General features: G+C 39.5%; 1 protein-coding gene across 6 annotated transcripts; it reads right to left on the bottom strand.

Annotated features, from left to right (window-relative positions):
* Positions 1–200: 200 nt before the first annotated feature.
* Positions 201–13,071, bottom strand: sertad4 (SERTA domain containing 4). 6 transcript variants are annotated; one of them, XM_072580726.1, is made up of 5 exons: positions 12,805–13,071; positions 11,015–11,112; positions 10,484–10,643; positions 2,918–3,033; positions 201–2,016 (listed from the first exon to the last, which is right to left on the bottom strand). In XM_072580726.1, the coding sequence occupies exons 3-5, from the start codon at positions 10,626–10,628 to the stop codon at positions 1,225–1,227; spliced, it is 1,053 nt and encodes a 350-aa protein (XP_072436827.1). In that variant the 5' UTR covers positions 10,629–10,643; positions 11,015–11,112; positions 12,805–13,071; the 3' UTR covers positions 201–1,224. The 6 variants fall into 6 exon arrangements, with proteins under 6 accessions (XP_072436827.1, XP_072436829.1, XP_072436825.1 ...); XM_072580728.1 differs by having other exon boundaries at positions 12,809–13,071; XM_072580724.1 differs by lacking the exon at positions 12,805–13,071 and adding an exon at positions 11,883–12,325 and having other exon boundaries at positions 11,010–11,112.
* Positions 13,072–15,348: the final 2,277 nt, after the last annotated feature.

The following is a 15,348-nucleotide window of genomic DNA, read 5'->3' as shown; positions in this document are numbered from 1 at the left end:
TGTCAGGAATAAATGCAAGTACTTCCTCTTTTGTTCAAGTATATTTGTTACCAAGAAACAATCGTGCTCTTTCTTAATGCATAAACTTGGCCAACAGCAAACCTGATTGTCTTAATAATTTTCCATTCTTTCTTGTATGCTACCAACTTAGTATTCCATTTTTCCCCAAGAACAATTCATTTCAAACTAATCAGCCTGTGTAAGATGTTCTAATGTTTAATAAATATTTTACACGTAAATCACACTTTACTGTAAAACACTAATATGTACCAATTTATCATACCACGTGGAAAAGGACCCCCTTTTTTTTGATTGTTAAAAAAAGCATGTACAATTTGCATTGGAAACATAAATGTTGCCCACTGTCACAATAAAAAAGCTTAAATGCCTTAAAATGAAGGATACGATCATTCTGAATGCAAGTGTTTTATGGAGAGCATTTTCCATTCCTCTGATGTACTAGGTATTGCTCCCACAGTTTTAATATCCAGTTACAACTGAAGATCTCTACAACCAAGACATCATGCTACTGTCGTCATTGATGGCTACGTCATTATAATGGATTGGGATTTTCAGCAAATAGCAGGAAACTAGCTTTAAAAAATATTAATTTCTGAGTTCAGAAGTTGACTAGAGTATCACAATTAAAAGGAATGTAGTTGAAACAAAGTCAGCCAACAATTCTCAGACCTTACAAAATTCATTCTCTGCAAGTCTATCTGTTGCTATGGAAATACTCAAGCAGCTTGCTACTGGGAACGATCACTCCATTGTTGGACTACAGGAGAATATTATCCACAGAATAGATTTAAATTATACATAACATTTATCAAAGTGTGAATTTTAAAATAAAGTCAAAAATGTTTGCTTTGAATGGATTGGATTTTACATTCTGTGGCAAGCTAAAATGTAAGAAAATAGTATAAAACTCCATACGGCTTACCCCAACAGATGACTTGTATTGTCCTGCAAACTTTTTAACACTGTCATAACAAATTTAAGGCACCTTAGATCATATTTTTCTTAATTTTAGTATAGACAACAGCCTATTACATAAACTCTCAACATGATGTCATAGACAATCTGAGTAAACAAACCCAAAATATGTAAGTTTATTTTCTTCTGCGATTATTTTTTTCTTCAGGATCTTGTCTCAATAATAGCATAAAGTGCATCAGCATGATGATAAAGATTGAACTGCAGCTTCTGTCATGGGCACTTATGCTAATACGTGTCACTAACCCGGCATGTGCTTTTTGCTATACTCGTTAAATTGTTGGACCCTGCCATCACAAAACAAGATGATTCCAATTTTGTTTCCTTTACACAACGTAGTTTATGATCATCTACATGTTGCTTTAATATGTCAGAATCTAATGGAGATTCAGCTGGAACCATCCCATCAATTTTCAAGCCAGTTGCATTACAATCAACCACCTTATCACTGCACACAAGGGGGATAGCCCTTTCACTGGAAGTATGTTTCACTGTGCTACTTTCTTTTTGCTGTTGATCTTCCTCATTTATTTCCTTATCATACAACTTTCCAATGTTCTCATATACATCAGATACTGCACTGGTTGCCACCTCAATCCGGGGATGTGCATTATGGGCTCCATACACTTCAGAACAGTCCATACTCTGACGAGAACAGCTAGGCAGGGAAGAGGGTGCTCCCTCTCCATTATAAACAGAGAAAGGTATCATTGAATATTGATTACCACAGTCTTGGTAAAAACAACAATCATGCAGGCTGCTGTCATACTCTTTGGCAATCCGCAGTCGCTTCCTATAGGTTGATTCCTGTGATCCAAACCAATCATGAGGTGGTGTTTCCCCGAATGAACAGGCAGACAAATACCAGTCATTCTGCATTTCCCCTCGAATCCGTTTCAGTAAATTGTTGATCAGCACGGAACGCCGCAGAAATACTTCAGGATCTTCAATAAACCTTAACTTTTCCAGTGATAAACGAAGTATGTGGGCGCGATCCTCAGGAACAGCCAAGGTCCGTGCCTAAACAAAGAAAGAAATTAGGCAAAAAATATTGCAAGTATTTTTCTCTCTTATGCATCAGCGCTGAATCGGCTGAGTTTATTCTAACTTCTATGTCTTTCCTTATTAGATGAGTTTATGTCACTAATTGGATTCAAACATGAATTCAGCATCAACCAATTATGGATATCTAAATAAATTACAATACAACATCTTTGTACGACAGTGGGTAGAAAGGAAGATTGCAAAATATAGTTAAAGGTTACATTTGGTTTTGCTTCTGTGAATAGGCTTTCAGCATAAGGTAGGTTATCAGGCCCGAATCATCCCTCCACTTCCCAAAACAACGTCCTTTTGGCAATCATTGTGCCCACCTCAAGTACTGTTTCCATTTGAGAGGACCTAAATGGGGTCTGATCAGGTTTTAGAACATTAGAAAGAAGCATAACAGAAAGCAACCATGTAAACTCTCCTTCAATAAATGGTATATTCTCACATCATGGTCTATTCTCACATGATTGGCTTCCCGAAAAAATGGAGAGCTAAGGGAAGTGGTGAAGACAATTGCTAAATTGAATAGATTATATTTGGACTCAAATATGTCCTGTTTCCTTGGGTAATTCCAAGAATGTTGAAATGTTCAGATGACAATGATTTTTTTACCACTTACATCTTGATTGAAGGGACAAAAGCACACATGAAATTTCAATATTGATATATACATAATAAGAACAAACACATGTACTCTGATTATTTTTAAAGCAGATAACTGTGTGATATTTTAGCATAATGCAACATATGTCCAGACTCAAATTCCAGCGGGCATTGTTGGAAGGAAATAAGGGAAAATTGAAGGTAGATCTAAACTAATACCGTCAGAAATTAAGTTAAAAGGCAATTCTAACAAATTTGTGTAACTTACTCTTTGGCAGCAGGTGTGGGCAGGTGGATGAAGATCTTCATCTTCCACATATTTCCGTTTGAAGTATGCTATCTTGGACGTTGTTAGAAAATTTGAGATTCCTTTGCAAGGTGATTCTGTAGAAACAAATCAAATATAGCAATTACATATGTTTTAAATACTTCCTCATCTATTAAAAAGTTTTAATTTCTCTCCATCCAAAAAGACTTGGTAATTAATGCTGTTAATCCCATATTTCCTTGGATTCATTCCAAGACAGCTGATTAAGTTCAGATATCTATAGAATATTTTTCACTTGCATGTTCTATTAATATACCAGTTAGAGAGAAAAATTACATGTAAAATTTCAGTAGTGATATGTTTACAGAGCTAAAAACAAACATAATTATTTCTGGCATTTTAAAAGCCAAATAACAGGGTGACATTTCGGTACAAATGTAATTATTAGGCATTCCACTTGCTAACAATAGCAATCGTCTTTTTAATTTTAATATTTTGGTTTAACATTATTCCAAAGAATATGTGAAGTCGCAACCACTACTGAATTATTTTGTTTCATAGACTAAGACGGGACAAAACACAGGCACTTTATTTCTAAGTTCTTTGATGATTATGTCTATTGTCAGTGAGGGCAATTTAAGATTATTTACTAATGCCCGTGGGGTGAATCCAATATTGTTAAACTCTGATCTGTTTTTATATATCATACGGTGAGATGCTTGTTAATAGAGGCAGTGGCATTTCAGATGACACAGAGATCCTTATTTTCATTACTAACATCACTAGGATCGTATAAAGCATTAGTGACAGGCTTTTCTGGTTATTCTTATTCAAGTATCAAAGATTCAAAGGAGACAAAATTGCCTTCAACTCACTGAAATTGTTAAGTGAGGGTTAGAAATAGTATTTGTTAATACAAATACTAGAAAGCAGTACTTTGCTCCTGTCTTTCTGTATCTTAGAATGCATTTATAGAGTCACAGAGACCCTTCGGTCTAACCCGTCCAAACTGACCAGATATCTCAACCCAATCTAGTCCCACCTGCCAGCACCCGGTCCATATCCCTCCAAACCCTTCCTATTCATATACCCATCCAAATGCCTCTTAAATGTTGCAATTGTACTAGCCTCCACCACATCCTCTGGCAGCTCATTCCATACACGTACCACCCTCTGTGTGAAAAAGTTGCCCCTTAGGGCTCTTTTATATCTTTCCCCTCTCACCCTAAACCTATACCCTCTAGTTCTGGACTCGCTCACCCCAGGGAAAAAACTTCGCCTATTTACCCCATCCATGCCCCTCATAATTTTTTGAACCTCTATAAGGTCACCCCTCAGCCTCCGACACTCCAGGGAAAACAGCCCTAGCCTGTTCAGCCTCTCCCTGTAGCTCAAATCCTCCAACCCTGGCAACATTCTGAACCCTTTCAAGTTTCACAACATCTTTCCGATAGGAAGGAGACCAGAATTGCACGCAATATTCCAACAGTGGCCTAACCAATGTCCTGTACAGCCGCAACATGACCTCCCAACTCCTGCACTCAATACTTGTTAAAGAAACAAAGCAAAAACTTGAAATTATATAGCCCTTTTCATAATTGCAGAACATTTCAAAACACTGCATAACCGATTAAATACCTTTGAAGCGTACTCATTATTGTAATTGATATGGGATATCCTGGTAGTCAATTTCCACACAGAACGCTCCCACACAGAGCAATAAAATAAAAACCAAGATCATCTTCCTAGGTGTTGGTTAAGGTATATATGTCAGCCAGGACACAGGTAGAACATCCCTGCTCTTCTTCTCATAATGCCATAGGGCCTATTACAATCATGTAAAAGGATGATAATTCCTATTCTAACATCTCATACAAATTAAAGAACAATAAACACAACGTTTTATGTAAAATGCAAAAGAAAAACAAGGAGACACAGATTCAAATGAGTAAATTGCAAATGTAGAATGGATAGCAGAAAATTCCCCTTTACACATAAAATGAATGATGTAAGGAATGCAAGGACTGAATAGTTAATGCTTCATTCTTGTTTCTCTAGTGTGATTGGTCAATATTAATTTTAATACACCAATAATATAAAAATCTCTTTTGGCACAGAATTTTATTTGGCAAGATCACAGATCAGAAAATTAAGCTTCACAGTCAGTTAGCCTGATTCATAGTGGTCCCAGGTTTTCAGCGATTAAAAAAAAACAAAAAAAATTAGAGCTTCACGTTTTGATAGTTTTTACTTATTTTGAGCAGTCCCTGTAACAATTCTATCCTGGGAGCAAATCTTTCAATTGCAGGCCTTGTTTATTTGTATTGGTGATTCGGAGATTCCAAATGCAAAAATGGGGAATGCATATCAAAATCACTGTACATTTTGCTTCAATGCACATCCTTTAAAAAACTAAAATTTCCACTCATTTGTTTAACAGCCTACTCTGTTAGTCAAAAAGCACAATTCTGTTCCCTACTTTTCTTCTGATTTCCTGAAGTTGTTGATTCGTATTTGAACAGTACCACATCAATTAGCCATGCTTCATAACTATGACATCCCCATTGTCAGTGGGCGATTCTTGACTTTGGACATTGGAAGGCAGCAATTGCTGAGTCTTGTTATGACGTCAAACTGATGTGTGCCTTCTCTTGCACAAGTCACAAGATAACAGAGAACAGTTTGATAGTTCAGCTTACTATCTCAACAGCACACGACTAATTATTGCATATCTGTTAAATGCTAACTTTGCAGTTTGCATTTGATTTCTCACTGTTCCATATGATCTGTTTGCTCCTCAATACATCCCGATGTCCTGAACTGTACTAGTTTGCAAAAATTTTAAGATTTTATGTTGTTGTTGAGTTATATTTTCATTCCATGGTAAATAAATTTCTACACTTAACAGTGGAATGTATTGTGCCTTGTACACGTGGAAATTTTAATTTTGTTTCATTACTTTGAGTCATTAACAGTATTATGGTTGAACACATCAGTAAAGCTCACAAAAGACAATGGAAATTATATGATAAAACAAAGGATACCTCTTATTAAACTATAAATTCCAACTAAGGCATTCAGGACATTTTGTAAACTATAGAAGAAAAGATTAAGCAGCTTTATGTTACTCATAAAAACAGAAAATTCTGAAAATGCGCAGCAGCTCAGTGAAAGCTGATGGATAAAATAAGTTAACATTCAGGTGAGATATTACATCAAAACTGGATAAACCTGAAAAATTAGTCTGTAGAACTTTTTCAGAAGATAAATGACTTCCTTTGCATTCCAAACAGTTTTTATTATTGCCAATAGCATTTATGATTGCATATTTTATCACATGTTTTAAAAATTCTGGATACAGAAATTGCTTCCTTAGCTTCACTGAGAGTAGGCAGGTTAGTGAGTTTGTCTATAGTAAATTATATTAATCATTTCGTGTCAATGCTATTTCAAGTTGCTACATGATAGAGAATCTGATGGAGTAATGGCTCTGTGGTATCATGCAGAGTTATTAATATTCTCAAAGATAATCATATGTGCTATTTGTAGATGGTCAGGGTATACTGCAAACTGCTGAGATCTCAAAGTCATAGAGTTATAACTGCACAGGAAGAGGCCCTTCAGCCCATCATGTCCACACTCATCATGAAGCATAAATCTATTCTTTTCCAGCACTTAGCCTGTAGCCTTCTATGCTATGGCATTTCAAGTACTAATCTAAATATTTCTTAAATGTTGTATGGTTCCTGCCTCTACCAATGTTTTAGATAGTGAGTTCTAGATGCGCATCATCATGTAAACTTCTGTGACCTCTTGTTGTTGATCCCTCAATGAAGGCGATGCCCTTCTATGCTCCTCTGTACACTGCAAACCCCCCTCTTCAGCTTTCTTTGCTCTGAGGGAAACAACTCCAGTCTTTCTAGTTTCTCTTCATTGCTGAATTACTCCAGTCCAAGCTATAATATTTTATATACAGCTCCATCATAACTTCCTTGCATTTATATTCAATGTCTTGTCTAAGAAAGGCAAATATCCCATCTGCTTTCTTAATCACCTAATCTAACTGTCTTTTGTCTTCATGGATCTGTGAAGATGCAAACAGGGCCCTCTTATTCTTTGTACTGCACAGAATCTTATCATTCAACCTCCTTGTCTGATTAGTCCTCCCAAAGTGCATCAATTCACATTTTTCTGGATTAAATTCCATTTGCCACAGTTCGCATCTTCTGACTAGTCAAACCTTGTGTGTAGCTGACACCATAGCATAGAATGAAGCATATCACACAAATCTTTAATTCTCTCCTGACCATCATATATTTCAGTGTATTCTGTATACACTGTACTTCTTGCTGCAGGGTTGGTGATAAGTTTATATAGGGAGTGGAATGAAACGTGAGTTTGTAATGTCCATATAGGGTATAACAATAGAAGTCTTCCATTCCAAGTCAAAACACAGAAACCCACAATCTACTGCAAGAACACAATTTACAAATTTAGAATTTTCATTTAATGCAGAATATATATGTATATTTTAAACAATATCCCACTAATTAAAGTAGGTAATGGCTTATCTATTAAGAATTTTGAAATTTATAATAAATGAATTGTTGTGGATTTTCATATGAATGAACTAATGCATGAAACTGACCTGCATTCGCAAGCCTTTCAAGTCCTCAACATCCCCAATTTCCCCATCATAATAATGATAGGAGATGGAGAGAAATCCAAGATGCAGAGTAAGTAGCTGTTTTAAGCCATATATATCTATTCTCTGGGGCTTTTAACAATCTCAGTCTGGAGCACTCGATAGAAATTTCAGGTGTCAATCTATTACATTGTCACAAAACTCTAATTGTAAGTTTACGTGGATTTCCAACAGCTCCTGGAACACTATATTGTGAATCATATTTTGTTTTCATTTTTAGGCATTTGGGAGCGCCTGAAATGCACAATAATAAATACTTTGACTTAATTACAAAAAATAAATTCTTTTACCTGGAAATTGTTGGGTCTAATCTTGGGAGAACTGTAGGTTACTAGAAGTTTGGATGAAAATTTACTCCTTTTGCTTTACACACAATATTATTACTTTTCAATTTACATTAGTCTCTTCCATAAAGTGGATCAGTCAAGGAGGTATCACTAAATCAGCTGTAAGTTGTAATTAAAAGTTAAAGTTCCTGACTGTTTGCCTTCTGTGATGGCAAAATAACGAAAGTTAGCACAGACGTTCACTGAAGAATTTTCCAGTGCACTTGAAGCTTGGAACACGAGTGAGTCAACACAGTACCAATGTAGGTGACTCACATGCACAGCATTCAAAGTATATAATTGAGGGAAGTTGAGGCCAACAGGAAACCACTGAAATCTTACAAACTGCCAATAAATGTCCTTTTTCCACAACGATTCACTTAAGAGGGAAAATAGAGTAGGTGTCACACGGTTAAAAGAAACAGCACCTTGTTTAGTCAGCCTGTCAACATTCATCTTATATGCAATTGAGAAAAATCACGACTTGTAATTAACGTGAATATTGTGCTGAAAATGTATGTAATTTCTTATAACACAAGGTGAAAGCAAATAGAATTTGAAGAACTATGTTTGAAAAGATCTTTTCCTCATGGATATTGTTAACCTCTTTAATAAATGTCATAGCTGTGAAATAGGTGTGAGTCAGTGTTTTTGACGACATTGCTAATAATGCTACTAAATTCACACAGGTGTTTTCACACGAGTATGTGTTATAGTTTTGCCATTTTGGCTTTCGATGTGTAAACTAAGGCCTTGTAATAAATTAGGAAAATCTGCTTTAAGGTAACAACAGCCATTTTGATAATTATGCATTAGCTTCTGCTTCCACATCTGGCTAAGTGCATGAGTGTCATAAGCAACAACTGTATAATGTAGTTGGAGTTTATTGATGCCAACCTACATCTAGTGTCAAATATGGGCTGGACAGTGGTAGTACTGAAACAAAAGGATCCTGAGCATGTCATGCATTTTCCTGAATGACTCTGTGTTATCTACAGTATATGATTTTCTCAATGAAATACAGTACAAAAAGAAGTCCCTTTAGGAATGTCATACAATGCACAGTATAATATGCAGGAGCTTGAATGGCAAAAGGCAGCAGTCACTAATCCTAACACACTAAGAAAACCAAAGGCTTGACAGAACAGTGTTGCCCTCTCACATTGTCACTTTTGCCAATGAACAACAGCAGCAAACATACTGATTTACTGAATAAAGCAAACATGTTTTTCTGGAGGCATTTTAGGTTTGCCAATTGGCCAACACTGCAAATTTCCCAGTACTATTTGGAAGTTGTTTGAGCAAAGTACTTAAAAACAAAGAGCCAAGTTGAATTTGCTGGCCTCTAGCGCCATGGTGATCTTACATGTTTTGCCACAGTGTACCTCTGAAGCTAAAACTTTACAGCCCATTGTCATTACTGTTTTGGAAATCACAGTTTGATATGGCTTAGGTGTTATATAATGGTAGATCTTGACAGTCGACAACATTTGCTACTTGGTACCACAAGCTGCCTCTCTTTGTTCTTGTAGGTTCAACTATGCCAAACTGAGTACTGCTAAAGCACTGAATGTAGCCACATCTGTAACCAGACAGCTGGAATGTGGGAAAGATACTGATCCAAATTACCCTTGCTTCCTGTAACTTTGCATCTGTTCCATGTGGATGTGTTGAACACTTCACACTAGTGGTATTTTCTGACAGTGATGTGCTGTGATGGGTCTTCAGTTATCAATCTGACCAGTTAACTATTCGATCGAACTAAGTGAGTACAATAGTATTCTGAATAGGATTTCTCCCTCCAGTAGATTTCACTAGCTCAAGAAAAAAAACAACCATAACAACACTATTGCCCTTTTTTCCAGTGGGCACTGGTGCAAAATGCTTTATGCCAGCAGAAATTTCTAATAAACATAAGGTGATCTGAATCCCATCACTATATTAATAATCAAAAGCCCCCACTGGGGATGCTTTTTTTCACACATTTATTGTGAACTTTATTTTTCACACATCACATTTGTAATGAGATTGGTCGGCAGTGTCAGTACAAACTTCTACTGCCCTTTTTGCTTTTGGTGCATGGTGCTGTTTGAAATGAAATATTAATGATTGAGGCATTACATCTGCCATTTTATTCAGAAATAATTTGCAATTGATTCTTGTAGGTTGGTGTGCTGTAAGTGAGAAACATGCAATAGAAATTGGGTAGTTGTCCAGTCGTCGTTTTGTTTTAATATGCGCACAGGTTTGTGAAGACTAATACTTCAGAAGCTAAAACCCTTTCACATGTATAATAAGTCATCAATGTTAAATAGGCAATTGTAAGATGCCAGAGAAAGCTAACTCTGTTTTCTCTTTTGAAAATCACATTCTGTGCCCATTTCGCCCCTCTCACTCACCTCTGTTATAAACTGTGGTTGACTGGCGCAAATTCACAGCTAGGAGTGTAAATAAACCCGCACCCACATACATACGATCTTAACCCGAAAGAAAAACATCACCGAGTCAGCTGTCTGGTAGCTGCTGCAGACTGACCTGTGGGCTCTCCGTATTTAGTCTGGTCTGAGATCACTGTGGTTTTGCTGAAAGATTCTTCCCAGCTGGGGACGTATTGCGGGATATCTGAGGGTTCTTCAATAGGAAGATCGCATAATCTGCTCATCGAAATCACCAAGGTCATTTCTCAACCGAGGTACTGCAGAAACAAACAACGGCAATCGGTTTGATTCAGAGAAGGGGGAAATATACAGGGATATCTGCACTTAATTTGCTGCAACGTCTCAGATTATTTTAGCTCCCTTCCCCCTTCCAAGGATCCCAAATTCATTTGAAGCTCCGATTCAATAAGACGTCGGCGGTCGGTTCCCTGTACCCTCTTCAAACCCTCCACCAACTTTCAACCAAAAACCATTCGATTGTGTGGCTTTGGAAAGATCACAATTGCATTCCAGGGTTTTCTTTTGCATCTGGCCGATGATGGAAAACACAGCTCGTCACCTTTTTCTGGACCCCGCACCCCCTCCCCAAACAACACGTAAACAAAGAACAGCATCTCTCACACCTGACCTGTCATTCAGAGTCGACTTCGGCTGCAGTTCATAAAACTTGTGAGAAATCGATGGACGTGAGGCGACAGCAAATCCCGGACTCCTGGATTCACAACACTGAGAATGGGACAGGAGAATTGGTTCAGAATTCGTTTTGTGTGTGTGTGTGTGTGTGTGTGTCGAGTCCCCGAGGAGCCAAGCACAACGTCAAAAGCATGCAGATTAAACAAGCATTGGTATTTGGGGGGGAAAAAGCCCTTAGAATCGAAGATAAACATTACACACCGAATCACCCGTGTCCTTTTTTCAGAAACGTTCTGTAAAATGGTAAATAATCTGCTTTATATCCCCCCCCCACCCCCCCAGTGATACCCTATTTTGTCATATTCCGCTGCCACTTTCACACAGATTCTATACAGAAAACATATTACATCTTGCATTCCGTAAGAATCACTGGTGCCAAATAGTACTTTGGAATCCGGTTCGTTCTGGCGCGGAATATTTTTGCAGGATGCGTTTGGAATTGCAAACCACAGGCACAAAGGTAAATCCATTTTGCTCTGAGTTTAGCTTGACAAGAGATAAAGGGGAAGAAACAACAACTTTTAAATTAGATCTTAAAGAAGCTGGTGCATATTTCTCGAGCTCACACCGAGGGGCTGCCTCGCAGGGCTGGTGAACCATTAATGGTCAACGAATTGCGAACAAACTTTATTTTCTGTGCTGCGGTTCTACTGCAAACGAACACAAATAAGTCACCTTCTCAAAAGCAGACGGGGGCAAAACCAGCGCCCTAATAGTTCAACATCTGCCAGCTTTCTCTCTCCCTCTGTGTCCAAGGCTACTTCGAACGTGTAGGTATTCATTTAAAAATCCCAAAGACATACCTAATTGTGTCAGCAGTTCGGCTGGTAGATACTGGTCTGGGACGCAGGGAAGCTAATTGCAACATTTCTGAGTGCGTACAGTCATATCCCCAGGAATCCTACCTACAGTATCCATTTCCCATAGAAGGAAAACTGCCGAGACGCCGACGAATGAATGCTCCCAGTATTTGTGCAAGGAATGGGGCGTGGCCGCTCCGAGGATTGGCTCCCCCCAAGAAGTCGAGCCGTGCACCAAAACCCTTCATTGTCAAAACCACTGGAACGGGCTCCAAGAGAGGAAACTCTCGGATTCCTTTTATAGAGCATTTTTTTTTCAGACCCGTCTGTGACCACGCGGCCAGACGTGGCAACAGAGTTTTTTTTTAAAATTTTTTTGAAAAAACTTCCTTGCTGTTTTCTAAGGGATCTGATTTCCGGATGTATGACTCCCCCCGCCCCCCAGACATGGATAAATTAAACAGACAGGGATCCAGCCCTGGTCACAGCCTCAGGGTGGGTGTGAACACTTCCCCCCCGTTCCAAGCCTCTCAGCTTTAACTTCTCATTTCTTTTAGCCCTGCCCGGATTCTCTCTGTCTCGCAATCCGAAAAAAAAATTAGAGAGAAATTGCATTCGGTTATTCCTGCACGATTTGCATCCTGACGCGGCCAAATGCACATTAACAATAGACCTGAGCGCAAGGAGCCCGCCAAATAAACCCCTTCCCTCTGGGGCGGGGCGGGGAGAGAGGGAAACATGGCAAAGCAGAGGCTTTTTGTGTGTGTGTCAGCACCGGGTTTCCAACACCTTGTTGCTGGGGGTCTGGCCGGCTGGATCACACGCTGGATCCCCGTGTGCACACAATCCACTGGCTCACTCACATCTGGAAATGAGCCCTGGAAGCTGCACATGTTTCAGTGAGCGCCCGCCCGTCTATACTCACCGACCTGGCCGCCCTCGGGTGTCGATATAAAAATACTGATGGTCGCCCGCTTTCCTTCAGCCCTGAAGTGCAGCGGGCTTTTATCGCTGCTTCACATCCAAAAAATGTCCTGTTCAATTAACAGCCTGACAGAGCGCACCTCGCCCTCTGTTTCTCCCACACATGCTCCGGCAAGTAGTCGGATGAGGGCGGCCAGTTTGTCTCTCCAGCGCCTTCGGGAGGTGTTTTTTTTTCCCTCTTCTCTCTGGAAAGGCAAGTTCTGACGGAAGGGTCACCCGACCTTGAAACAATCACTGCTTTCTCTGTCGACAAGTATAACAATCCGCCCTGCGGGAATATTTCCGTTTTAAAAAAAAAACATAAATTTCAGATTTGGAACCCAACTTCACCCAGGATACCCCAAACGACCTCAGTAGATTAAAAAAAAGTCTGACTGGAAAACTGGTACATAATTTGTGTCAGTTTGGGGGTATGATGAGTGCCACTGGATACCCCCTGTCATAGCATACGTGGCTGATGGGCAAATGGTGTGGGACTTCATGTTGGTGGGATAAATAAAGTAAATATGCAGGGCAGGTTAACTCTTGGCTGGCGTACAGCACTATTGATGCCAGCAGTGTAACTGGGTGGCTCAATAACTATTAACTTTGCAAGAGTCAATGGTCCTACTCCCCACTAGCCTTCTCTCTTATTAGGCAGATGAAGAATAATTTTCTTCCACTCCAGTGTTGTATGTTCTGAGGTGTCTAAACAGTCTGATGCTGGATCTGTGCATCCTACCACAGCTGGGGCAGGTGGTCTTTGAAGAGGTGGGCACGTTGGTGGCATGTTTGGGTTCTCCCACTGTTTGTGCTTGACTTCCACTTGTGAGAGAGGCGCAGGATGGTTGGAATCTTCATGGTTGCTCCTTTTCCAGTTTGGGCAAGAGATTCCCACGAGTCAGTAGGGATCCTTCATTATTCAGAGAAGCTTAACAAACATCCTTGAAGTGTTATTTCTTGTTATGGCTTGTGGTCACAGAGCTGACACTAGTGAGCTTGTTTGGGAACCTTGTATCAGAAATGTGGCCTGCCCAACTAGAGGAGGCACATCCATGAAGTTGCAAGTATAACAGGGAATGCTGGTGTTTCTTATTCGTCACTGTCTTCATGTTTTGCTACCCCTTGCTCTTTCACCATTGCTTGGCTAGATGACAGCTCTTAGTTGTCAGAAAGGAGCAAGGCACAAGTGTCGGGCTGTACTGAAGAGGGGAATAGGCTGAAGGTGCATTTTAGACTTTCAAGCTTAATTGCAGCTTGTAACTTAGGAGAGTTCATGGAATAGGGGAAAGCAGGATATGAGAAGATGGGTTAGATGGAAACAGACTTGTCCTGTATAGTTTCAGCGCATTGATGCTCAGTGCCTAAACGATAGTAGCTTCAATAATGGTGATCACCATTTCTTCCACTTCATTGAAAATAGGTAACCTATGTCTCTTCTCTACTTGTTGATTCCTGCTATCTCCAGTTATGCAGCAATTTGTCCTCCAATAGAAAGGGATGTGTGCCACTGATTGTGGTGCAATATGTTTGAATGATGAATCAAGGTTGAATAGCTGGCAGAGTGCCAGTTTGTGAGTTATGGATGAGAGGCTTACAGCAATGTGTGAGGGTCTGGTGAAGTTATGAATGTTAGCTATCAGTTATGATTCGTATAGAGAGTACTAGTAGATGAGAGATGGGCGCAGTGCATTATACAATATGACGCAGTGATGTAATTGGTGGAGTGTAACATTCGACAACATTGTCAATGTCTGACTATTTGCATGAGATCACTGAACCTCCAGGGGCCCTGAATCCTGGGTTACAGGCCTTGACTCGTGAAATTGACCATCATTCCCATCTGATCCCATTGTATTCTTACATTTTGGCTATAGATAGATCACCTCTCTCCTCTGCAACTAACATGTCCAATGCATCATCAAAGAACCTTGACACATACTATCTCCCCTCTTGCAGCAGAGTTCAGTTTATTTCCTGCTTCCATGAAGGTATCCTGCATCTTCCTCAGCTAGAATACGCCTTGTCTTAAAGAGCTGCAATGAAGGCTTTAAGCAATGTAGGCTATCTTTAAATGGTGCTAGTTTTCCATAAACCTGAGCTCTCCAAAGTTATAATACTGGATTAGTGGTGCTGGAAGAGCACAGCAGTTCAGGCAGCATCCAACGAGCAGCGAAATCGACGTTTCGGGCAAAAGCCCTTCATCCTGAGCATCAATGCGCTGAAACTATACAGGACAAGTCTGTTTCCATCTAACCCATCTTCTCATATCCTGCTTTCCCCTATTCCATGAACTCTCCTAAGTTACAAGCTGCAATTAAGCTTGAAAGTCTAAAATGCACCTTCAGCCTATTCCCCTCTTCAGTACAGCCCTTCATCAGGATGAAGGGCTTTTGCCCGAAACGTCGATTTCGCTGCTCGTTGGATGCTGCCTGAACTGCTGTGCTCTTCCAGCACCACTAATCCAGTATTTGGTTTTCAGCATCCGCAGTCATTGTTTTTACAA

Source organism: Chiloscyllium punctatum, chromosome 11 (assembly GCF_047496795.1).
Source record: "Chiloscyllium punctatum isolate Juve2018m chromosome 11, sChiPun1.3, whole genome shotgun sequence".
Classification (NCBI taxonomy): Eukaryota; Metazoa; Chordata; class Chondrichthyes; order Orectolobiformes; family Hemiscylliidae; genus Chiloscyllium; species Chiloscyllium punctatum.
Note: the sequence above shows the minus strand (reverse complement) of the source record. Positions and strands in the feature narration are given on the sequence as shown.